This window comes from Oncorhynchus tshawytscha, linkage group LG09 (assembly GCF_018296145.1).
Source record: "Oncorhynchus tshawytscha isolate Ot180627B linkage group LG09, Otsh_v2.0, whole genome shotgun sequence".
In the NCBI taxonomy this organism is placed as follows: Eukaryota; Metazoa; Chordata; class Actinopteri; order Salmoniformes; family Salmonidae; genus Oncorhynchus; species Oncorhynchus tshawytscha.
In genome coordinates this window covers 77,079,797-77,105,310 of record NC_056437.1, presented here as the reverse complement: position 1 = coordinate 77,105,310, position 25,514 = coordinate 77,079,797, and the positions used below count along the sequence as shown (strand labels likewise).

At 44.9% G+C, this 25,514-nt stretch overlaps 1 protein-coding gene across 1 annotated transcript; it reads left to right on the top strand.

Moving 5' to 3' along the window:
• The first annotated feature begins 16,919 nt into the window (after positions 1-16,919).
• Positions 16,920-21,776, top strand: LOC112259198 (cAMP-specific 3',5'-cyclic phosphodiesterase 4A-like). The gene is made up of 6 exons (XM_042327879.1): positions 16,920-17,154; positions 18,447-18,650; positions 19,246-19,282; positions 19,465-19,535; positions 21,167-21,216; positions 21,637-21,776. Exons 1-6 carry the CDS (start codon positions 16,994-16,996, stop codon positions 21,774-21,776), a joined length of 663 nt encoding a protein of 220 aa, XP_042183813.1. The 5' UTR covers positions 16,920-16,993.
• The last annotated feature ends 3,738 nt before the right edge of the window (positions 21,777-25,514 follow it).

The following is a 25,514-nucleotide window of genomic DNA, read 5'->3' as shown; positions in this document are numbered from 1 at the left end:
TGTATGGGAAATGTCTTGCTTGGCTCTGCTCTGCGTGGTTGTATGGGAATTGTCTTGCTTGGCTCTGCTCTGCTGTGGTTGTATGGGAATTGTCTTGCTTGGCTCTGCTCTGCTGTGGTTGTATGGGAATTGTCTTGCTTGGCTCTGCTCTGCTGTGGTTGTATGGGAATTGTCTTGCTTGGCTGTGCTCTGCTGTGGTTGTATGGGAATTGTCTTGCTTGGCTCTGCTCTGCATGGTTGTATGGGAATTGTCTTGCTTGGCTCTGCTCTGCTGTGGTTGTATGGGAATTGTCTTGCTTGGCTCTGCTCTGCTGTGGTTGTATGGGAATTGTCTTGCTTGGCTCTGCTCTGCTGTGGTTGTATGGGAATTGTCTTGCTTGGCTCTGCTCTGCTGTGGTTGTATGGGAATTGTCTTGCTTGGCTCTGCTCTGCTGTGGTTGTATGGGAATTGTCTTGCTTGGCTCTGCTCTGCTGTGGTTGTTGTATGGGAATTGTCTTGCTTGGCTCTGCTCTGCGTGGTTGTATGGGAATTGTCTTGCTTGGCTCTGCTCTGCTGTGGTTGTATGGGAATTGTCTTGCTTGGCTCTGCTCTGCGTGGTTGTATGGGAATTGTCTTGCTTGGCTCTGCTCTGCGTGGTTGTATGGGAATTGTCTTGCTTGGCTCTGCTCTGCGTGGTTGTATGGGAATTGTCTTGCTTGGCTCTGCTCTGCTGTGGTTGTATGGGAATTGTCTTGCTTGGCTCTGCTCTGCTGTGGTTGTATGGGAATTGTCTTGCTTGGCTCTGCTCTGCTGTGGTTGTATGGGAATTGAACTGGAAGCAACTGTTTCTGACTCACCATCTTTACATAACCGCCAGACAAATAACATTTTGTTCACAAATATATATTTTGTTGATGGCACCAGGAAATGTTCAAGTGTGCTACTTGCTATGGTATTTATAGATAGATGTGTCTGAACTTGAGATTTTTGCAGATATTAGAATTTTTAAATGAATGATGTTTGACGTAGAAACACACTGACTGGATTGAAATGCTTCATGAATTTGATTGTACTTTTTTTTCATCATATTTCAACTTTGAGTGTCGATGGCTGTCTGTGGGTTTGGTGTGTGTGTAAGTGTTTGTGTGGGTGGATGTGCACGCATATATGAGTGCAGCATCTACAGATGTAGGATCTTAATATGAGCCAGTTTGCTACAGCAGGAAAATAATCCTGCACCAACAGGACATGTGAATTTTTATGTGGATTATAATTAATAGACATTTATTTTTGTAGGGGTTGATACATTTTTCATCAGGGCAAATCAAGTCTGACATTTTAAAGTGTAAATTACAAACTTTAGAAGCCTTTTTAAACCTTGAATACGCTACAAGTTAGTGTTTGCTTCTCTGATCAAATTAAGATCCCACATCCATAGCAAGCAAAACAAGTCATTGCTATTGCTAAAGCATAGGCATGATTCTGAGAAATCCTACCGCAAAAGGCGTCCAAGCACAAACCACAATGTATGGCTTTGGAATATAGAGCAGCATTTTCCAAGACGAGGTTATTGAAAACACTCAAGGTTTCTACATAATGTATGAGAAGCCGTGATGTATAGCCATACAACACACTGTTGGGTGTACAGTGGAACCTGGCAATGCACACCGCTATTCTGCTTGGTCTCTCCCTCAGCCTCAGGAGAGAGGATTCATTTATACAGTTCCTGACCTCTGTTCGATCAGAGGTCAGGAAGTGGGTACACAGCTTGTTTTGTCACAGTGCCCTGTCTATCTGTTCTGTGCCTTCAGAAAGTTTACACCCCTGTTATAGCTTGAATTAAAAATGGATTAAACTGAGATTTTTTGTTGTTGTCACTGGCCAACACACTATACCCGATAATGTCAAAGTGGAATTATGTTTTTCATTCCTTTTTACAAATTCATAAAAAATGACAAGTTGAAATGTCTTGAGTCAATAAGTATTCAACCCATTTGTTATGTCAAGCCTAAATACATTTAGGAGTAAAAATGTGCCCTCAGTGAATTTCAAACACAGATTCAACCACAAAGACCAGGGAGGTTTTCCAATGCCTCACAAAGAAGGGCACCTATTGGTAGATTGGTCAAAAAAAATATTTAAAAAAAGAAGCAGACATTGAATATCCTTTTGAGAATTAATTAGACTTTGGATTGTGTATCAATACACCAAAGTCACTACAAAGATACAGGTATCCTTCCTTACTCTGTGCCGGTGAGGAATGAAATCACTCAGGGATTTCACCATGAGGCCAATGGTGACTTTAAAACAGACTATAATGCCTGTGATGGGAGAAAACTAAGAATGGATCATCAACATTGTATTTATTCCACAATACCAACCTAATTGAAAGAAGGAACCAGAATAAAAATATTCCAAAACAACCATCCTCTTTGCAACAAGGCACTAAAGTAATACTGCAAAAAATGTGGAAAAGCAATACATTTTTTGTCGTCCAATACAACACATTACTTAGTACCAATCATCATATTTTCAAGCATTTCTGTGGCTGCATCATGTTATGCTTGTAATCGTTAAGGACTGGTGAGTTTTTCAGGATAAAAAAGAAACGGAATCTAGCTAAGCACAGGGAAAGTCAGAGTAAAACCTGGTTCAGTCTGCTTTCCACCAGACACTGGGAGATGAATTCAGGGCAATAAGCTAAAACCCAAGGCCAAATCTACACGTACCAAGAAGACACCGAATGTTCCTGAGTGGCCGAGTTACAGTTTTCTCTTAAATCTGCTTAGAAAATCTATGGCAAGACCTGAAAATGGTTGTCTAGCAATGATCAACAACCAATTGATCAACAACCAATTTGACAGAGCTTGAACAATTTTGAAAAGAATAATGGGCATATGTTGCACAATCAAGGTCTGTAAAGATTTTAGAGACTTATCCAGAAAGAAAGTATGAAAATGTAGGCACTCACTACTCTAAATTGCTCTGGATAAGAGCGTATGCTAAATGACTAAAATATAAGAAATCCTGCTCATCACCATCCAGGCCATTAGCTGGCCAAAAGGTCCCTGCGGACTGGACCTGGTATTCCCGGTGGATACTGGACTTGTCAGTCTGAGAGCCGGATCCTCTTTAAAATACCATGACTTTTTCTTGGGCTGCGGCCATATGCTGCAGTGCACTGTGAGTGGCGGTCAGTGCAGGTCATCAGCATGAAGCTGGAATGGGATTCATGGAGGGCGGAGGGAGGTCAGAGGCTGGGTTTTATACTGGCAAATTAATTAATAACAGTGATGAGCCGTCCTGGCCTTGACTCTATCTATCTATCTATCTATCTATCTATCTATCTATCTATCTATCTATCTATCTATCTATCTATCTATCTATCTATCTATCTATCTATCTATCTATCTATCTATCTATCTCTCTCTCTCTCTCTCTCTCTCTCTCTCTCTCTCTCTCTCTCTCTCTCTCTCTCTCTCTCTCTCTCTCTCTCTCTCTCTCTCTCTCTCTCTCTCTCTCTCTCTCTCTCTCTCTCTCTCTCTCTCTCTCTCTCTCTCTCTCTCTCTCTCTCTCTCTCTCTCTCTCTCTCTCTCTGTCACTTGACCTTTATCAGTCCATTCTCAGCTCCATCCTACTACATAAATATCTCTTGCCCCCATCTCTCACACACAGACTCACACATATGCAAATACGCTGGAGATTTATGTAGTTTATGCACATACACTTAGTGTGAAAACAGTCCGGGTGGGGAGTCTACAGTATATTCCAGTGTAATTCTGGCCATGCTGAGTAACATAACCTACAGTAACAATCTAATGAGGTGTCTTTGAGGGTGACGTTAACACCATGCACACGCTCTCTCTCTCTCACACACACCCCTTCTTCCTCTAGTTCTGCTCCTGAGAGTTTTATTCCCAGTGACAGATGAAGGGACATGTCGTTGTGTGTTTAGACCCTGTTTGCTGTCATCCAAGGTGACACTGGAGCCCAGCCTTTTGTGGAGGGCAGGTGGGATGAGGACCGGAGACTCCCAGGGAGAGGGAGCATAGGCAGACTAGAGAGGGTGAGAGGAGGAGATCGTGGCTGGAGACCGTGGCCCAGCTGAGAGGTTAACAGAGGGTGAGAGGAGGAGATCGTGGCTGGAGACCATGGCCCAGTTGTCATGAATGATTTCGGGGCTCTCTCACGTTTTGTCACTTCAAATTAGAGGAAGCCGAACCTCAAGCCAGCTGTGATTGGTTGTGTTGCCCGTCAGTAATCCGGCCACATCAGCCCCAGCCAGTGGAACATAGTTTGTCAGGGCCCACCCTCCTCTCTGTGAGGGGGCTATAAATAGAAGGAGGAGAGGAGACAGGAGGCCCAAGGCTCCAACTGTAATGAGATTAAACCCAACCAGCTTCAGCTTCCAGTGTTGGTTGTGCTTTATATCTGCTTCCTTTCTGCTTTTCAATGTGTGCACGCAAGATATTGACTGTGTCGGCTGCTGCTGTTGCATGAGTGGAGGAAGATTGTGGATTGATAATTTGCATTTTGATCATCTGTTTGTGGGTCAGTGAGTGTGTTGATGAGTGTGTGTGTGCTCTATATGCATTAGAAAGAGTGTGTGTGTGTGTGTATATGTGTGTGTAATGTCCTCATTTTGCAGGCCTCTGGGCATGGCACATCTTCTAAAGATGTTTGTCATGAGGGTGAAGCATTTGTCACTATAGCATTCTGCCATCGGGATGTTGTATTTGCAACCTCAGAGTTGAAACTGTTGACAGGCTCTCACATTTCCCCCGGTGTGTGTTGTACTCAGTCAGCGCTATGGGACTGGCCTTTGTTCAACCAAATTCCCTCTGTGAAAAGTGATTATATTTGTTTGTATTCTGTCTTTAGTATGAGGTAGGTAACAAATACCTCAGTGTAAAGGCATTTGTCATGTTATTGTTAAATCATCAACTATGAATGCCATGCAGGGTAAGTTCCTGTGTGTTTGAGCCATGCTATTGTGAGTCTGTCTGGGGACATGTAGTGTGGGAGACATCCAGTCTCTTTTGGACATACTGCTCATTCACAGCACCATGTAGTCCACACCCACTTCCATGTATTCTGCCTGCCTGCCTGCCCGTCCGCCTGCCTGCCCGCCCGCCCGCCTGCCTGCCTGCCCGCCTGCCTGGGTGTTACTATACTTCTGGAGTCTCTAGTTGAACTGGAGCTCCTCCTCCTCCGACCATACCTCAGGTCTCGTGAGCAAATCGCCTCTCATCATCCCTTCATTTCAACATTAATTACCAGTGCTCTCTGCTCCCTGGTTCCAGTCTGATCTGCTCTCAGCCAGCCTGCCAGTCAGCCAGCCAGACATTAAGCACGGGCCAGCCAGCATAAGCTATCTGTCTCCTTCATCCCCTTCTCATTACAGATAACCAGAAATATGTCTCTCTACATGAATGTAGCACACAGCTGAACCCTATTGAAAGAACATCCATCAATCGCAGCAAGGAGAAATCTGGATGGTATGATGATAGTGAAAGAGGTGTGGTTGTATGGCAGACAAGATAGACGGAGGAGAAAGAGGAAGAGGGAGCTTGAGGGACAGGATGGTGGTTGAGAAGGAGACAACTGTTAAAGAGAGATTGTGGAAACAGATGTAGAAGTTTTACCAAGAACACAGGTAAATGAAATGGTAGATTCACCGGCTGCGGCATATACACCACCGCCAGTTTCTTCAAAGCCAAAATATACAGCAAGCCCTAAAAACTATATTTGTGTCTTCTTTCAGACAGGAAGACGATACCAAAATAACACTTGAGGAATTCAGACTTTTAGAGCTTCTTAGCCTTTGTCAAACAGAGGTGAGTGACGGGTCCTGACCATGGACAGGTGTAGGGACAACATTATTATTTGTTGAAGTAGGACACCTGCTGCTCAAAACAACCAGCTCTGATGTTGGTCCAATTTAGGAAACATTTGAAGTCTAAAATTAGTTGTTATTTTTTTTCTAAAAAGGGAGAAAAACCTTAAGATTGAAAATATACTAATTAAAACAGTGATAAGAATGACAGACAGGTGAGGCCCACTTACCACACCAGCCAATCCCCACCTCTCTCTCTCTCTCTCCTCTCTCTCTCCTCTCTCTCTCTCTCTCTCTCCTCTCCTCCCTCTCTCTCCTCTCTCTCCTCTCCTCTCTGTCCTCTCTCTCCTCTCTCTACTCTCTCTTCTCTCTCCTCTCTCTCCTCTCTCTCTCTCTCTCTCTCTCTCTCTCTCTCTCCCCTCTCCTCTCTCTCTCCTCTCCTCTCTTCTCTCTCCTCTCTCGCTCCTCTCTTCTCTCTCTTCTCTCTCCTCTCTCGCTCCTCTCCTCTCTCTCTTCTCTCTCCTCTCTCTCCTCTCTCTCTCCTCTCCGTGGTTAAGATACGTGGTTAAGATAAGAGATGAGAGATAGAGAGATAGAGAGATAGATAGAGAGAGAGAGAGTAGCGGAGAAAGGAGAGATGGTTAGATGAGGGAGGAATGAATTGAGGGAGAGATGGTGAAGAAGAGAAACAGAGTGACAGTGACACAAAGGTAGCTCTTGATGACTCACACTCTCTGTCTTCCTCCCTCCGTCTCTCTCTCTCACTCCATCTCTCCTTCCATCTCTCCCTCTCTCTCTCTCTCTCTCTCTCTCTTTCCAGTTTGGATGAAAATAAAAGAGCCCAGCAGCCTCAGCCTGCAGAGAGGGAGTTACGCGCTCCATCTCAAAGACAGGGTGATACGCTAAAAATACCCCTCCTTGTGTGGGCTGCATACAGCGGGGCGGATGGCTGCTTTACACATTACTGACATTTACTGTGCCGGAAGTACAAATATATCAGATGCAACATATGGTCAGGATCAAGATCGAGCCTCTGGGTTAATGCCTGTTTTGGACTTGTTCTCTCTGAATCCACTTTCCAGGAGAGCTGCTTCTGGTCAGTCGGCTGTGTTCAACTATTTGTGCTGATGCCATTCAGTTCATTGAGTTGAATCCCCCTGATTCTTGATCCAATTATCCACCAGTCTCCATGTTGTGCCCACCCACACCCCTGGAAGTGCATGTCTCAGTGCATCACAGAGAGAGATGAACTCCGTTAGCCATTGTGAGCAAATCAATATCGCCGCAAAATAAGCCTCTAGCCCTCTGTATGCCAGAACATTTATTTCTCTGGAGACATATCTCTGTGCGCTGAGTGCAAGTCATTACAATTTTACAACTCCTAATTTGTTTAGATGCGGCTGGCACAAATGAATTAGAAACACCAATTGAAACCGTTCCTCCATCTGTCTTCTCTCTGGACCGGTTTCCATGTCACTCTACCCATCTGTTTAACTGAGGCTCCAAAACAACAAGGCACAATGGTAACCCCGCTCCTCTCCCCAAACACACCAAACACAGAGACACGCTGCTCTCCTTCTCTCTCCCCCTCTCTCTCTCGGTTTCTCTCTCCTCCCCCCTCACTCTCTCTCTCTGCCCCTCTCTTCCTCTCTTCCCCTCTCTCTCTCTCTCTCTCTCTTCGCTCTCTCTGAAGAAGGCAACCCTCATTAAACCAAACACTTGTTCAGGCTCCCCCTGACATTCCAGTTCAGTAATGGTGGCTAAAATATGTGGATGTTTGAGACACAGTTTTAAACAGTTTCCCTTTTACACTAAACAGCCCCTGGTTCCACAGGGATAATTTACATACAAAAAGGTTAGGAAGCTTAGTGGAGAGAGCGGAGGACTGTGTGAAAGAGAGAGAGGGAGGAGAGATAGCAGGAGAGGGAGAGTGTCTAATAACTGTGGTGGGTGTGTCAGTCAGCTGTAATTAGTCAGGTTAAAGGCAGCATGGGGCCTATGGGGCCGGGCCTCCTGGGACCCACTGGCTGGGACACTGATTCAGTAGACTGTGGGCCAGAGCTACACACACACACACACACACACACACACACACACACACACACACACACACACACACACACACACACATACATACAACACACACACACACACACACATATACCCAACACACACAATATATACCCAACACACACACATATATACCCAACACATACACAATATATACCCAACACACACACAATATATACCCAACACACACACAATATATACCCAACACACATATACATACCCAACACACACACACATACACATATACCCAACACATACACAATATATACCCAACACACACACAATATATACCCAACACACACACAATATATACCCAACACACACACAATATATACCCAACACACACACAATATATACCCAACACACACACAATATATACCCAACACACACACAATATATACCCAACACACACACAATATATACCCAACACACACACAATATATACCCAACACACACACAATATATACCCAACACACACACAATATATACCCACACACACACACATATATAACACATACACAATATATACAACACACACACAATATATACCCAACACACACACAATATATACCCAACACACACACAATATATACCCAACACACACACAATATATACCCAACAAACACACAATATATACCCAACACACACACAATATATACCCACACACACAATATATACCCAACACACACACAATATATACCCAACACACACACAATATATACCCAACACACACACATACCCAACACACACACATACATGCACAAAAACACACGGTCCAACACTGATCGGCAACACAGAAGGACTGCGCTATGCAGTGCTGCTGATGTACATTTATACTGGTAATAGTGGTGGTTTTGTAGCCTTACAGTGAGATAGGATAGAGATGATTCAATTCAGTGGTTGCAGGTTCAAATGTGCTTTATAGTTGCTTCCCACCATAGTCATTATATTGGCACAGCTGATGTCATGGGGCTGGTTGAGTGTACATGCATATTCATCATCCATTGACGAATGAACGTAGGTGAGTCATTTATACATGCAGTAGCTGCCTATTTTCACAGATGGTTTCTAACATTGGTTACTCCAACATACTCACAGTTCAGAAAGGGTTCACACCCCTTGACTTTTCCCACATTTTGTTGTTACAAATTGGAATTCAAGTGGATTTGTTGTCATCGATCTACACATAATACTCTGTAATGTCAGTGGAAGAAAAAAAGAAGAACAATTATGATAAAATAATGAAAAATAAAACACTAAGATGTCTTGATCAACCCCTTGAGTCAATACATGTTAGAAACACATTTGGCAGTGATTACAACTGTGAGTCTTTCTGGGTAAGTCTCTAAGAGCTCTGTCAAGTTGTTTGTTGATCATTGCTAGACAGCAATTTTCAAGTCTTGCCATAGATTATCAAGCAGATTTAAATCTGAACTGTAACTTGGCCACTCAGGAACATTCACAGTCCTCTTGGTAAGTAACTCCAGTGTAGATCTGGCCTTGTGATTTAGGTTCTTGTACTGCTGAAAGATCAATTAGTCTCCCAGTGTCTGTTGGAAAGCAGACTGAAACAGGTTTTCCTATAGAATTTTTCCTGAGCTTAGCTGTATTACATTTATTTTTATCCAACAAAACTCCTTTGCCGGTGACAAGCATACCCATAACATGATGCAGCCACCACCATGCTTGAAAAAATGAAGAGTGGTACTCAGTGAAGTGTTGTGTTGGAGTTGCCCCAAACTTAACGCTTTGTATTCAGGACAAAAAATGCATTTATTTTCCAACTTGTTGCAAACAGGATGCATGTTTTGGAATATTTGTTATTCGGTACAGGCTTCTTTCTTTTCACTTTTAGTATTGTGGAGTAACTACAATGTTGTTGATCCATCCTCAGTTTTCTCATATCACAACCATTAAACTCTGTAAATGTTTGGGATACAGAGTGGGGTAGTCGTCCAAAAAAATGTTACCACTATTATTGAACACAGAATGAGTCCGTGCAACTTATTATGTGACTTGTTAAGCACATTTGTACTCCTGAACTGATTTAGGCTAGCCATAACAACGTGGTTGAATACTTTTCATTTTCTATTCGGTTGTCCCCGCCCTAAACAATTCCACTGGCATTATGGGGTATTGTGTGTAATGACACCAAATCTAACAAATTCAGTGACACAAAATCTACATTCAGGCTGTAACGCAACACAATGTGTAAATAGTCCAGCGGTGTGAATACTGTCACAGTTGAGACATCGTTTACCATTACAAGAGGAACAGTCACCATGATTGATGATGCGATGGTCATTTCATCCGACTGTGACAAAGTTCTGTTAAAAGGAAGCATATTTCACAGTGACGTGCAGATGATGACCTAGACAGGCTAGAGTTTAGGTAGAGTTAAGGATGGAAGATAGACGGTCATTTTTCTGTTGATTTATTCTCTACCTAGACAAAGTTCCTCAGAGAGTTGGAGTAGCTGATGTGGTGATGCTAATGCGGTTGGCTTGGGGGAGAATACAGATGTTCTGGACAAAACCACACGGCAACAGAGACACGACTACACAGGGGGAGGAACAGCGTGGGGCGGTGTGCGTGTGTAATACAGTCTTATGGGATCTGTTAAATTTACAACCACTGGATTTGTACAATGCATTATACATTCTGAGTGCTGCCAGGTGCTAATCTAGCAGACCTGGATTTAAGTAGTATTGTAATTATATGAAATGCTTTAGCTGGGTTGGATTGAGCTTGCCTGGGGCCATGGAACTAATAGAATAGTCGTAAAGGCTGCAGACCCCGCCCATCTGGCACTCCAGGCAGGCTAAAGCAAACGCTTAAAATATTTGAAAGATTTATAATAGTATTTGAACCCATCGTTCCTTCACACTGAAGTGAGCCTGTGGCTTCACACTACATTGGATGGAGGATATCCACTAGAGCGCATCTCTGGATTGAATGAAAGACACCACTATCCACCGGGGTCAGTCGGCCGACTGATTGTCTGAGGAATCAATTGTAGCTACTACAGCATGTCATCCTTAAGCTTAAAGGTGTGTGCCTGCCTGCTGCCATGCTAAAACTCCATATGGCTCCAGTACAGTAGCTCTCTGAGTCAGGACCCTCTGGATGGTGTTGCTGATCCTGTGGGCAGGATTATGGCTCTGTAATCCTCTGGCTGTTATCTGACCGACCGCATGCAGCACAGTGGACGGGGGAACTCTCTCCCTCTGTCCTCTCTCTCTGTCTCCGATGGAGCCGGCCGGCCGGTCAGGGCATCGCTGGGATGACCAGCTGACCAGCCTGTCACTATGTAGAGAGAATCCCCTCTCTCTTCCTCTTTAACTACTCTCTTTATCTTTATCTTTTTCTCTTGTCCTCTCTTTCTTTCTCTCTCTCTATCCCTCTTTCTCTCCCCCTCTCCTCTACCCTCGACCACCCTACTTGCATTGCAGTGTCCCTCTGCCCTGTGTGAGGCTGGGACGGCCAGATGCCCTCCCTGATCCAAGGGTGGCGCAGCGCCAGGCTCCAGCCAGGCCAACACTCTCCTCTCCTCAGAGGGCTCAGAGCTTAGGCAGTTGGGCAGGGCAGCAATGTACATGTTGGCCTTTAAAACCCAGCCAGGGAAGGCAGGTCTGTGTCATGGCACCGTGAACTGGCGTGAAACAGAGGGCATGCTGGGGCAGGTAGAAGTGGTGAGAGGAGAGGGTGTGTTGTTGTTGGCTTGGCCATCTCTTTTGAAATGTGCTTTGAGTTGAGTCGGTGATGGGAATTCTAGCCTGATAAAAGCCCTATTACCCTGCCTCATCAGTTGTTGATTCAACATTCAGTTCGGGATTCAACCGTAGCAATAAATACAGTTGTGTTTGTACAATGGGGCCTTCCTTTCCCCCTCACTCCCTCCCTCCACTCTCCCCCCACGCATGTAGCAATCAGGCAGGTGCTAAATGACTGGGTGATGCAATGCACAGAGAGAGATTGACATTGCACGTGGAAATTAGCATCTGTGCTTGGCTTGGCAGAAAAGGAAGCGGAGGCAGGAAATCACTCATCCCCCATTCAGGCTGAGGGTAGGCCTGGGCAGCGGAGGAGGAGGCATGAGGGATGAAGTGGTTGGGGAAGGTTAATCATTAACTTGTGGAGAGAGAGGATAAGAATGAGAGGGATCGATTTTGAAAAGTGACTTTAATAAATGAAGGCTCCAGCTCCCCTCCATCCCTCCCCACCCAACAAGGGATGAACTGCAGCTCAAGGAGGGAGGGAGGGAGGGAGAGAGAGAGAGAGAGAGAGAGAGAGAGAGAGAGAGAGAGAGAGAGAGAGAGAGAGAGAGAGAGAGAGAGAGAGAGAGAGAGAGAGAGAGAGAGAGAGAGAGAGAGAGAGAGAGAGAGAGAGAGAGAGAGAGAGAGAGAGAGAGAGAGAGAGAGAGAGAGAGAGAGAGAGAGAGAGAGAGAGAGAGAGAGAGAGAGAGAGAGAGAGAGAGAGAGAGAGAGAGAGAGAATGTGGCAGCAGCTCTCCATCGCACACGTACACACTCAGAAGCGCCTAGTGTGTTGCTAATATATAATCAATGGGAGGGGGGTTCATTGGAATGGGTTGAGAGTGTAAATCTTTCTTGTCCCTTAAAGATTCTCAGGTTTAATTAAACTAATCAGCACATTGACTCAGGCTTCAAAGCCTTTTAAAGCTGCATTATTAGTGGAATATAATCAAATTCTCTCTCTTTGTTATAGAAATGTGTTGCATAGAGAGGAGGGTTAAGAGTATGGCAGCAGAGCAGGGGAAATGGTTTAGATACGCATAGTGTTAAGGAGCAGCATTACACTGCAATATTCATTGAAAAACAAGCCGAGATAGAACATCGTCTTGATTTATCAATTCAATAAGACAAGCCGTTTACAGCACCTGCCAGTACAAAGGTCCCTACTCAGCCATTATACCATTGAGCTGAGCATTTTATAGTATTTGCTCAAGCGATGAAGGTGGTTTATAGGTTTCCCATGGCAATGAAAACAACATATCCAATAGTCATGCAATTTGAACTGGCAGCAACTGCCATCTTGTTGCTGTTTCCATTACTGTGCTTGTGTCTAGTGTGAGATGTGGACTGGAATAAGTAGAAAAACGAGGGTGAGCTACATGATAAACTGCTGTTTTAATTAGCTAGCTCCTCTTTCGCTCGCTCTCCTCATTGAGCTGTGAGGGTTGTTATCTTACAAAGGAAGGAGTCGCCCAGCTGGCACACATCCCTTTTCCTGTGAGACCTCTGATCATCATGTCATTGTCCACACTCATCCTCTCCAGGGGTTCTGCTATCACATAATGAAAGAGCGAGTAGCTGTCCACAGTCATCCCATCTTGGAATCAAGTTCAAGTTTTATTGTCACCTGCACACGTACAGGGAAATGCTTAACTTGCAAGCTCTTCCCAACAGGGCAGTAATCCAATATCAAAATAGTGTAACTAATAAAACATGTTTTTTAAATACATGTACAGTACCAGTCAAAAGTTTAGACACATCCACTCATTCAAGGGTTTTTCTTTATTTTTGCTATTTTGTACATTGTAGAGTAAAAGTGAAGACATAAAAACTATGAAATAACACATATGGAATCATGTATCAACCAAAAAAGTGTTAGGAACAAATCAAAATACGATTTAGATTTGAGATTCTTCAAAGTAGCCATCCTTTGCCTTGATGACAGCTTGGCACACTCTTGGCATTACCTCAACCAGCTTCATGAGGTAGTCACCTGGAATGCATTTCAATTAACAGGTGGGCCTTGTTAAAAGTTCATTTGTGGAATTTCTTTCCTTCTTAATGTGTTTGAGCCAATGTGACAAGGTAGTGGTGGTACACAGAGGATAGCCCTATTTGGTAAAAGACCAAATCCATATTAACAGCTCAAATAAGCAAAGAGAAATTACAGTCCATCATTACTTTAAGACATGAAGGTCAGTCAATACGTACATTTGTGCAGTAGCGAAAACCCATCAAGCGCTATGATGAAACTGTCTCTCATGAGGACCGCCACAGGAAAGGAAGACCCAGAGGTACCTCTGCTGCAGAGGATAAATTCATTAGAGTTACCAGCCTCAGATTGCAGCCCAAATAAATGCTTCACAGAGTTCAAGTAATAGACACATCTCAACATCAACTGTTCAGAGGAGACTGTGTGAATCAGGCCTTAATGGTCGAATTGCTGCAATGAAACCACTGCTAAAGGACACCAATAAGAAGAAGAGACTTGCTTGGGCCAAGAAACACGAGCAATGGACATTAGACTGGTGGAAATTTGTCTGATGAGCCAAAATTTGAGATTTTTGGTTCCAACCGCTGTGTCTTTGTGAGACGGGTAGGTGAATGGATGATCTCCACATGTGTTCCCACCGTGAAGCATGGAGGAGGAGTGATGGTGTGGGGGTGCTTTGCTGGTGACACTGTTGGTGATTCATTTAGAATTCAAGGCACACTTAACCAGCATGGCTACCACAGCATTCTGCGGCAATGCACTATCCCATCTGGTTTGCGCTTAGGGGGACTATCATATGATTTTCAAGAGGACAATGACTCAACACACCTCCAGGCTGTGTAAGGGCTATCTGACCAAGAAGGAGAGTGATGGAGTTCTGCATCAGATGACCTAGCCTCCACAATTACCCGACCTCAACCCAATTGAGATGGTTTGAGATGAGTTGGACCGCAGAGTTAAGGAAAAGCCGCCAACAAGTACTCAGCATATGTGGGAACTCCTTCAAGACTGTTGGAAAAGCATTCCTCATGAAGCTGGTTGAGAGAATGCCAAGAGTGTGCAAAGCTGTCATCAAGGCAAAGGGTTGCTACTTTAAAGAAATCTAAAAATCTAAAACATATTTAAATTTGTTTTACACTGTTTTGGTTACTACATGATTCCATATGTGTTATTTCATAGTTTTGATGTCGTCACTATTATTATACAATGTAGAAAAACATTGAAATAAAGAAGAATCCTTGAATGAGTAGGTGTGTCCAAACTGTGAAATGTTGTGTCCAGTTTTATTACTTAATAATTGATCATATGATTATTGACTATTTACAAGCATCGACCCCATGCAGCTTTTAATTGCATTCATCACAATGAGTAGGAATCCTTCTGCAGTCAGAGATGTCAGATCAGAGCAATGTTCCCATAGCCCATGTTTCATAAAGGACTGTTCACGAGTGACTTAAGAGGGCTATGCTCAGGCGGGTCCCTTGTGCCCCACAAACAAATGGGAGCTGAGCTCCCCTCTACCATCCAGCTGGTGCCTTCTTCTTTTTCCTTCATTATTCTGGGGTGAGTCACTGGAAGAGAGACACATGACAGAGAGAGAGACAGAAAGGGAAAGGAAGGGTCTTGAAAGACAGCAGACAGTGACAGTGTGGGAGGAGAGAGAGAGAGAGAGAGGAGGGGGAAATGGGTGGTTGACAAGGCATCTCATCTCGGTAGTGTTCTGCTCTGTGGATAGTCTTTGTGCTGCTATCTGCCTTGTCTAGTCAGCCAAGTGGTATGTAGAATTCATGCACCGGGATTTACCTCTGCTGCTGCTGCAAAAACAAAGAAACGGATGACACAAGATTCACGTTAGCATAAACAACAAACACATACACACGGACTCACTGTTGTACACATGCACATACACAAGCGTTCATACATACATGCAGATAAACTCTTCTCTTGTCTCTCTTCTTTTTGTCAGGAACATCACACACACACACACACTCTGATGTGTATGCAGATACAGCACATTTTAAACTTCACAAAATTATTTTCTTGGAGTAGGGGTCTGTTTGTGTAGTAGATCTGTATTTGGTCAGTGTGCCTATGTCTTTCTAGGTACTGCAAAGGTCAAGAAGGTTGGCTGTTGGCTTGGCTGTTGATGTTTAAAAGGAATGTTTTGGAAACAAATCATGCATGCTCTTGTAAACATTTCCACAGGCCACGAGTCACTCCTCCTCCTCTGCCATTCCCTCCTTCTTCTCCTCGACTCCTTTCTCCATCCTCATCCTCATCCACTTTCTCTCTCTCGATACTGCCGGTGGTCTGTTGCTGCTAGAGAAACGGTGAGCAGGGAGATAAGGAGAGAGAAAGAGAGCACACACTTGAAGCAGGGGAGGTGAAGAAAGTAAAGGAGAAAATAACAGGCAGAGAAAGCGAAGAAAAGGAGAGAGAAAGATTAGGAAACGGAGCAGCGGCCCGACCGGCGTCAGTGTGTCCTCTAGGTGGTGTGGGTGTGTCCTCCAGGTGGTGTGGGTATGTCCTCCAGGTGGTGTGGGTGTGTCCTCCAGGTGGTGTGGGTGTGTCCTCCAGGTGGTGTGGGTGTGAGTGAGACATCGGTCAGACGCCCGGGCAGAGTGGCAGCCACAGGGTCCCTGAGGGGCCTGGTCGGGGAGGACAAGGAGAGCGTGGCAGGAGGAGGACACACAGGAAAAGTATATGGATAGACCGATAGAGAGTGAGCGCTGAGCTAGTGAAATATCAGAAGCCCTCCCCTGAGAGTGGCCCTGTTCAGATAGCTGATAGCTGAGAGAGAGGCTGTGGGTTACAGCTGCACTGCCGCCCTTCAGTGACAGAATAAACAAAAACAAACCTACACAGGAAGAACAAGCTGCTGAGAAACAGGGAACAAAGTGGTGTGGAGGTGAACACAGGAAGTGAGCCAACGCAGCAGTACTCCAGGGCTTCAGGATCAAAGCTCGAAGACTTCAACTGAACGTGGACTCTGAGGACTGGGACCAGGAATAAAACTATAGGATTAGGGTCTGTTATCAAGGGCTTTCTGACTGGCAGGATTTTGTGCTGGTGTGTGCAGGAGAACTCTCTTTGTCTGGGACGTGAGCTGTGCTACTGAACCGTGGAACAAGGCAGCGCGGGGGGGGTGGCGTAGGAGGGAGAGTGACTGACAGACCGATTGAGAGGTTGAAGTGTTGGCAGTGGCAGACAACGTTTGATAGACAGAGTTTTTTTCTGGCGGGAGGGAGGGAGGGAGGGAGGGAGGGAGGGAGGGGAGAGAGGGATGGTGGTTTCTTCCGTCAGTCCTCTTGGTCGTGCCCAGAGCTTCCAGAGATGAGTCAGAGGAAGCTGACATGACAGATGAATCTGTGGGAGACCCCCGAGGGGTTTACCACGCCCAGCCTGACCCCCACCTCTCCCTACGACCCCACTCGGGGACACAGGAATGATTTTTTCCGCCGTATGAAGCTCAACCGCAGTATAGAGCGCAGACGGTCATCTCACTCTCACCTTCCTCTCAGGTATTCATGGTGTTCAAGTAGCCATGCACAGCTAATAGGCCGTGTGTGTGTGTGTGTGTGTGTGTGTGTGTGTGTGTGTGTGTGTGTGTGTGTGTGTGTGTGTGTGTGTGTGTGTGTGTGTGTGTGTGTGTGTGTGTGTGTGTGTGTGTGTGTGTGTGTGTGTATGTGTGTGTGTATGTGTGTGTATGTGTGTGTGTGCGTGCGTGTGTATGTGTGTGCGTGTGTGCGTGTGTGCGTGCGTGTGTGTGTGTGTGTATGTATGTGTGTATGTATATGTGTGTGTGTGTATGTGTGTATGTGTGTGTGTGTGCGTGCGTGCGTGTGCGTGTGTGTGGCTTCACAATATCTCCCTCCATGATGTGCTTTTCATTTTTGATGAAGCTGTAGAAGCATTCATGGTTCAAAAAAGAGAACCCACCCTCTAAACCTAAGAAGTATGTTTCTGTGTACAGTTTGGCTAAACTCTCACTAAGCTTCTGTTTGACTGGATCTCTTTGAGATTATTCCTAATCTTGTGTTTGGAGTCATGTGGTTGTCTGTATCGCTAGATTGCTATGGTGCTCTTGTGTATATATGTAGATCAGCTGTCCTGGGCTGAACTCTTGTTTATACATGTCTGTCTCTCCTTCAAAAAGTAATTTATTTAATTTAATGGTGGATCAGCTTTCATATCGCAGATAAATTGTAGCTTCCATCAAAGTAATTGTCTGCATAATTTCCAATCCCCCATATATATTGTTTTAAATATCTCAATATCAATTCATTTCTGGGTAACAATAAGTACCTTAGTGAGATTATTTTAAATTAAAATGGTCAAAAACATACAAAAATAGCTACTTAGCAAAGAGCAATTTCTCAGGCAAGAATTTTGCTAGGACTGTCTGTCTGTGGTCTGAGTGGGAAGGGCAATACCAGGTGTTATTGGCAGAGAGGTTTGGAACTCTCTTTCTTATTGGTCTGTTACCTAAGTTACCGTCTGGCGATGTCACCAGGCAGGCCAAAACTTCTTCCCACCTATGGTTGCAAAATTCCAGGAACATTCAATAAATTCACTGGTTTTTCCAAAATCGCTGTTGGAGGTTTCACGGAATCAGGAGAGAATGAGCAGGAAATCCAGACTCCTCATACAGGCAATTTCAGGCTGTCTTTTAAAACAGCTTTTACACTAAAATGGTAAATTCACAGATTTATTCCGACCTGTTAGTGTGTAAATATATATAAAACACAGGGAAATGCCTTTAATGAATCATTGATCCAGGCAACTTTCTTGTCTCTCTCACTTTGTCTTTCAGTTTTGACTCAGAGAATGGTCCTTCGCCCGGCCGCAGCCCCATGGATTCGCAGGCGAGTCCTGTGCTGGGGCTGCACCCCTCCTTTACCACAGAGGGGTGCAGGAGTCGCGGGGAGCGCAGGGAGTCCTTCCTGTACCGATCAGACTCTGACTATGACATGTCCCCCAAGACCATGTCACGTAACTCCTCCATCAACAGTGAGGGGTGAGTATCAAACCTGGGCGGGGGTTTCAACTTATAAGACTATTCCATTGGTTCCATTGCGCCAGGCAAACTCAATCAAGTCCAGCTAAAGTATTGTGCTATTTGAACCCTGGTTTGGTGAGTATGTACCCCCTTACAATCTCCACTTCCTGTGTTCATCACATGCCATCAAAACCACCTTGGCTAATCCACATGGTTAAAACCCCTCTGAGTGAAAGTAGCCTCACTGACATTCCAGATTTCTGCAACACCATACATTACTCACTATACAATCACAGTCAACTGACTTGGCATTTATGATTATTATGATTATGGCAGTATTATGCTAATGTTCATACTAAAATATTTTTCGCTTCACAGCGGTATCATTTGTCTTGACCTGCTTCCATTTCAGAAAGATGCTTTTTTGGTCAGAACCCAAAATATTTGGTTTAGATTCAGATAGGGCTATGGAGACCATTGGTTCACATATATATCCGGTGTCTGTTAATGTGAACTGTCATAGAGGTTACACTTCAGCGATAACGCTCCATCTATCCTGCTGACTTTACTGTCATCTCCTTCCTTTGTTCATTTTCTATCTCTCTTTCTACAGGCATGCAGAAGATCTCATAGTCACCCCTTTTGCTCAGGTAAGCACCAGCTCTGCAGTTTGTTGATGAAGTAGTGTACACTTCCCCCTGCCTACCTAAAGATAGAACATGCAGTAAAGAACCAGAAAGGTGCTGAAATGAGTATGTAGTGAATTTGTCTCGCTCTGCTCTCTGCCCCTCTCCCCGCCGCCCCCACCACCCACCGTCCGTCCATCCCCCAGGTGTTGGCCAGTCTACGAACTGTAAGAAGCAACTTCACCATCCTCGCCAATGTCACGACACCCACTAACAAGTCAGTAGCATCTCGTCAGCCACGTCACCCTTTCAACCCCTCTTAATGTGGTCACATCTCTCTTCTCTATCGCAGCATGAAAGACATCTTCACTGTGTCTATATTGTGACTGTGCAGTCCTTATTCTCATTGGATTATAAAGAGTTTCCAAAACACTATACCAACCAATTTTTCACATTTGTTTTTTTTTCATCAGGAATGATTCATTATGGGTACCTTCATGTGTGTTAAATATTACTGTTCTCAAGATGTTTTCTTAACAGATTTTTAGATGTGTATAAAAATGCGTTTCTTTTGCAAAATGCTATATATCCATTGTTTAGCTGGAATGGAATGTTTGTGTCCTGTATATTTGACTCTGATATGTGGTTGTATCACGTAGCTGCTGTATCTTAAGATGAATGCCTTACTATATAAGTCGCTCTGGATAAGAGCACCTGCCAAATGACTCAAACGTGTTTTGTTTTTTTATACAGATATCATATTACTGTATTGAATTATTAGAATAGTTATTTTTTTATTATATTGATGTCAGAAATGTATCATAAGTACATTTATTTATTTAAAAATGTAGTTATTTGTTACATTTGACTGTGTAAAACCGAACAGTACTCCTTATTTCTCTGAGAATGAGGCGGATATATAGCATTTTGCAAAGAAAATACATCATTATTTGTCTCTGAAATGAAACGATCAAGTGATAGATTTAAACAAATACATGTCTGTCATTGAACAACCAAATGCCATGATTAGATAGTGAAAAAACACCAATCTGTTTCATAATTTTGTTAAACAATAACCAGTTATTTTACCAACATTTCTGAAAATGGATATTTTGTGTTTTTGAATTAAACTCTTCATATGTAGTTTCTGTAAATATCACATTTCTTCCTTCTATTTTGTCAGAACTGTGTCATATCAGTAAGCTATAATGTGGCAATACTCTCATCACGTTGTGTCTTTATCGTATTCTGCTGAGATCATCATGTCCCCAGTGGAAGTCCCTGACTGACTGACTGACTACCTGAAAGACTACCTGACAGACTGACTGACAGACTGACAGACAGACTGACTGACAGACTGACAGACATACTGACTGCCTGACTACCTGACTGACTGGGTATTCACAAGGATAGAAGTGGTCAATAATGCTAAATATATCCTCATTTGTAATGCAAGAAACAGGCAGAGCATGAGTTGGCAGGCTTTTTAGCAGTACGTCAATATGAGCAGTAACAATGCACTGTGGAATTATCTAGAGCCATAATTAGTGAGCATGATGCTCTCAGCTCCAAACAGAATCCTCCCTCACTAGACTGCAAGTTGAACCTCCATGTAGAGAAAGAGAGAGCTGAGAGAGCCTCGCTTAAAGGAGTCATTGTTTTTAATATTGTTGGCTACAACAATATTTCAAAAGACTGCGATGCAGATTTATGCAAATAGTTTATGATTCCTCACTAATTTTATTGTCTATAATACAGATGAGGTTAAATATTTTTTCTTATCTATTTCCAGTGATATGTTGTTACGCTACACAATTTATGCCCAATACAACTGTAATGTTCTTAGAGTCCACTAGAGAGCACTCTTTATCATTTCCTCTGATGATGTAATTATCTATTTTTCCACAGGAGGTCACCAGTGACAAGCCAACCCACTGTTCCCCAGGCAACACTCTCTGGTAGGTGTGCTAAAATGAACTTTAGTCGCTACTGATTGGGAACACTCTCCCACACAACTCACAGTGTTTTGGTAGTGTGCACTCAAGCTTTCAAAAGCTCATAAAAATGCACAGATATTAATAGGAGAATTTGCAGCACCATGGCCTGTGGCTTTCTCAATAATCGATACTGATAGGCTGCATTTAATTCTGCAGATGATTTGAATAAATAAGTGTCAATCTGGAGTCTCAACTGAACAATTCTAAGAAATTATAAATGTAGCAATTTGGCTGATACAGTTCAAGAGAACAGATGTAGAGAATATGACCGTTACACCGACCATTATATTATGATACACTATAGTATATCAATGCTGAGATAATACCGGTTATAATAATACATACAGCACATTAATGCCACCCTCCTGTGTATGTGTGTAGATGAGACGTACCAGCAGATGGCAAGGGAGACTCTGGCTGAGTTAGACTGGTGTCTGGACCAGCTGGAGACCATCCAGACCCACCGCAGTGTCGGTGACATGGCCTCCAACAAGGTACTACCACTTCTACCACTACCATAACCCTACACCATCACTACCACTAGCCAGCACCACAACTACCACTACCATAACCCTACACCATCACTACCACTAGCCAGCACCACAACTACCACTACCATAACCCTACACCATCACTACCACTTCTACCACTACCATAACCCTACACCATCACTACCACTAGCCAGCACCACAACTACCACTACCACTACCTGTACCCTACACAACCGCTACCCTTACCCTACACAATCACTACCACCACTACCCTACACCACCACTACCAATATCCTACACTACCACCACCACTACCACTATCCTACACTACCACCACCCTACACTACCACTACCCTACACCAGCACTACCACTGCCCTCCACTACCACTACATCCACCACTACCCTACACCTTCACGACCACGACCACTACCACCACATCTAGCCTGCACCACCACTACCACTACCCTACACCACCACGACCACTGCCCTACACCACCACGACCACTGCCCTACACCACCACTACCACCAACCTACACCAACACTACCACGACCACTACCCTACACCACCACTACCACCAACCTACACCAACACTACCACTACCACAACCACTACCCTACACTACCCTACACCACCCCTACCACTACCACCATCACTACCACTACCCTACACCACCACTACCACTACCCTACACCAACACTACCACTATCCTACACCACCACTACCACCAACACTAGCACTACCCTACACCACCACTACCACTACCCTACACCAACACTACCACTATCCTACACCACCACTACCACCAACACTAGCACTACCCTACACCACCACTACCCTACACTACCACCACCACTACCCTACACTACCAATACCACTACCCATATCTACCACCACCACTACCCGACACTACCAATACAACTACCCGTAACTACCCCTACCACTACTCTACACCCCCACTACCACTACCCTACCCTACACTAACACTACCACGACCACTGCCCGACACTGCCACCACCACCACGACCACTACCCTACACCACCACGACCACTACCCTACACTACCACTACCCTACATCACCACTACCACTAACCCTACACCACCACGACCACTACCACTACCCTACACTACCACCACCACTACCACTACCCTAGCCTGCACACCCACTACCACGACCACTGCCCGACACTACCACCACCACGACCATTACCCTACACTACACCACTGCCACTACCATACACTACCACTACCATACACTACCACCACCACTACCCTACACTACCACTACCCTACACCACCACTATGTCTACCCACACTACCGCTACCCTACACCACCACTACCACTACCATACACTTCTACCACCACTACCCTACACCACCAAAACCCTACACCACCTCTACACTACACCACCATTACCACTACTACTACCCTACACTACCAGTCTCCTGCCACTGCCACCCCCACTACCCCACACTGCCACTGCCCTACTACTACCCTACACCACCACCATCACTACCATACACTACCACTACCCTACACCACCAATACCTTACACCACCTATACACTACACCACCACTACCACTACCCTACACTACCACTACCCTACACCACCAATACCTTACACCACCTATACACTACACCACCACTACCACTACCCTACACTACCAGTCTCCTACCACTGCCACCCCCACTACCCTACACTACCCCACACTGCCACTGCCCTACCACTACCCTACACCACCACCACCACCACTACCCTACCTACACCACCACTCCCAATACCCTATACCACCACAACCACTACCCTACATCACCACCACTACCACTACCCTACACCACCACTATACTCCACCACCACTACCACTACCCTACACTACCACTCTCCTACCACTACCACCCCCACTACCCCACACTACCACTACCACTACCCCACCACTACCACCATTACAACCCTACACCACCACCACTAGCACTACACTACCTACACCACCACTACCACTACCCTAAACCACCACCATCATACCCTACCCTAGACTACCACTGCCACTATCACTACTCTGCACCATCACTACCACTACCCTACACCACCTCTACCACTACAACTACCCTACACTACCACCACCCTGACCCTACACTACCACTACCACTAACCTACACCACCACTACCACTACCCTACACTACCAATTGGCTCATTCATCCCCCTCCTCTCCCCTGTAACTATTCCCCAGGTCGTTGCTGCAAATGAGAACGTGTTCTCAGTCAACTTACCTGGTAACATAACAGATAAATAAATCAATAAAACCACTACCCTCCACTACCACTACATCTACCACTACCACCACCACTACCACTACCCTCCACTACCACTACATCTACCACTACCACCACCACTACCACTACCCTCCACTACCACCACCCTCCACTACCACTACCACTCCACTACCACTACATCTACCACTACCACCACCACTACCACTACCCTACACTACCACCACCACTACCACCACCACCACCACTACCACTACCCCACTACCACACTACCACAACCACTACCACTACCCTACACTACCACCACCACTATGTCTACCCACCACCACCACTACCCTACACCACCACGACCACTACCCAACACTACCACCACCACTACCACTACCCTACACCACCACGACCACTACCCAACACTACCACCACCACGGCCACTACCCTACACCACCACTATGTCTACCCACACCACCACTATCACTACCTTACATCACCTCTACCTCTACCACTACCACTACAACTACCCTACCCTACACCACCACTACCACTGCCACTACCCTACACACACCACAACCCTACACTACACCTCTTCATCTGTCCATGCCCCTCTCCTATACCCTCTACCACAACCTCAACGTATTTGTGTTTCCTTGTCTCCCTTACTGTATGTTTCATTCATGTCTGAGAGGCTTGTTTGCGTTTGGCGGAACTAAACTGTATGGCTGTTGACTGTGGACTGTGGACTGTGGACTGGCCAAGCTAATGTAACAGAGGTGGTTCGGTCAGCCACACTCTCGTGATGAGTAACCTTGTCTGACATATGACGACTTGGGTTAGCTCCCCAGGATAATTTCTAGCTTTTAGCTCAGTGGGCTATCACAGTCTTGTGGCTTGCAGGAGCTGTTAGTCCCAGTGATGCTTGGGATTTGTGTATTGTCCTTTTGAGGCCGAAGGGAATGTATGTGTGCATGTACACAGAATGTCTAAAAGATTTGTCAGATGCTCTATATTTACAAAGGTATGGGTGATATGTGTGTATACTGTATACTGCTGTTTACAGTCTGTGTTTGTAGCAGATGTGTATTTGTGCACATGAATGCATGAGCTGCAGCGAGATGTTCCGCTTAAAATGTAGGATGGAGAGAGAGACAGAGAGACAGAGAGAGAGAGAGAGAGAGAGAAGGGGAGGGTGAGGGTCTGTGGGTGGGAAGGGAGGCCACAGAGCACAGGGGAAGAGGGAGGAGGGGGAATGGGTCCTGATGCTGATGTCTCTGCTGTAACCTTGGTTGCTATCGAACAACAGGGTCTGCCCTTCCCTTTTACTCATTGGCTCACCACTCTGACCACAAGGCTTGTGGTCTGGGCAGCGACCAATGAAAAAGAGGCAAGGTTCCTTCAACAGTGTTGTCTAAAAGAGACAGTGTGGTATTCTTGTTTTTTTTTGTCACCCTGAGGGGAATGTAGCATGTTGCAACTGTTTCAGAATGCAGAAGACAGCAGTT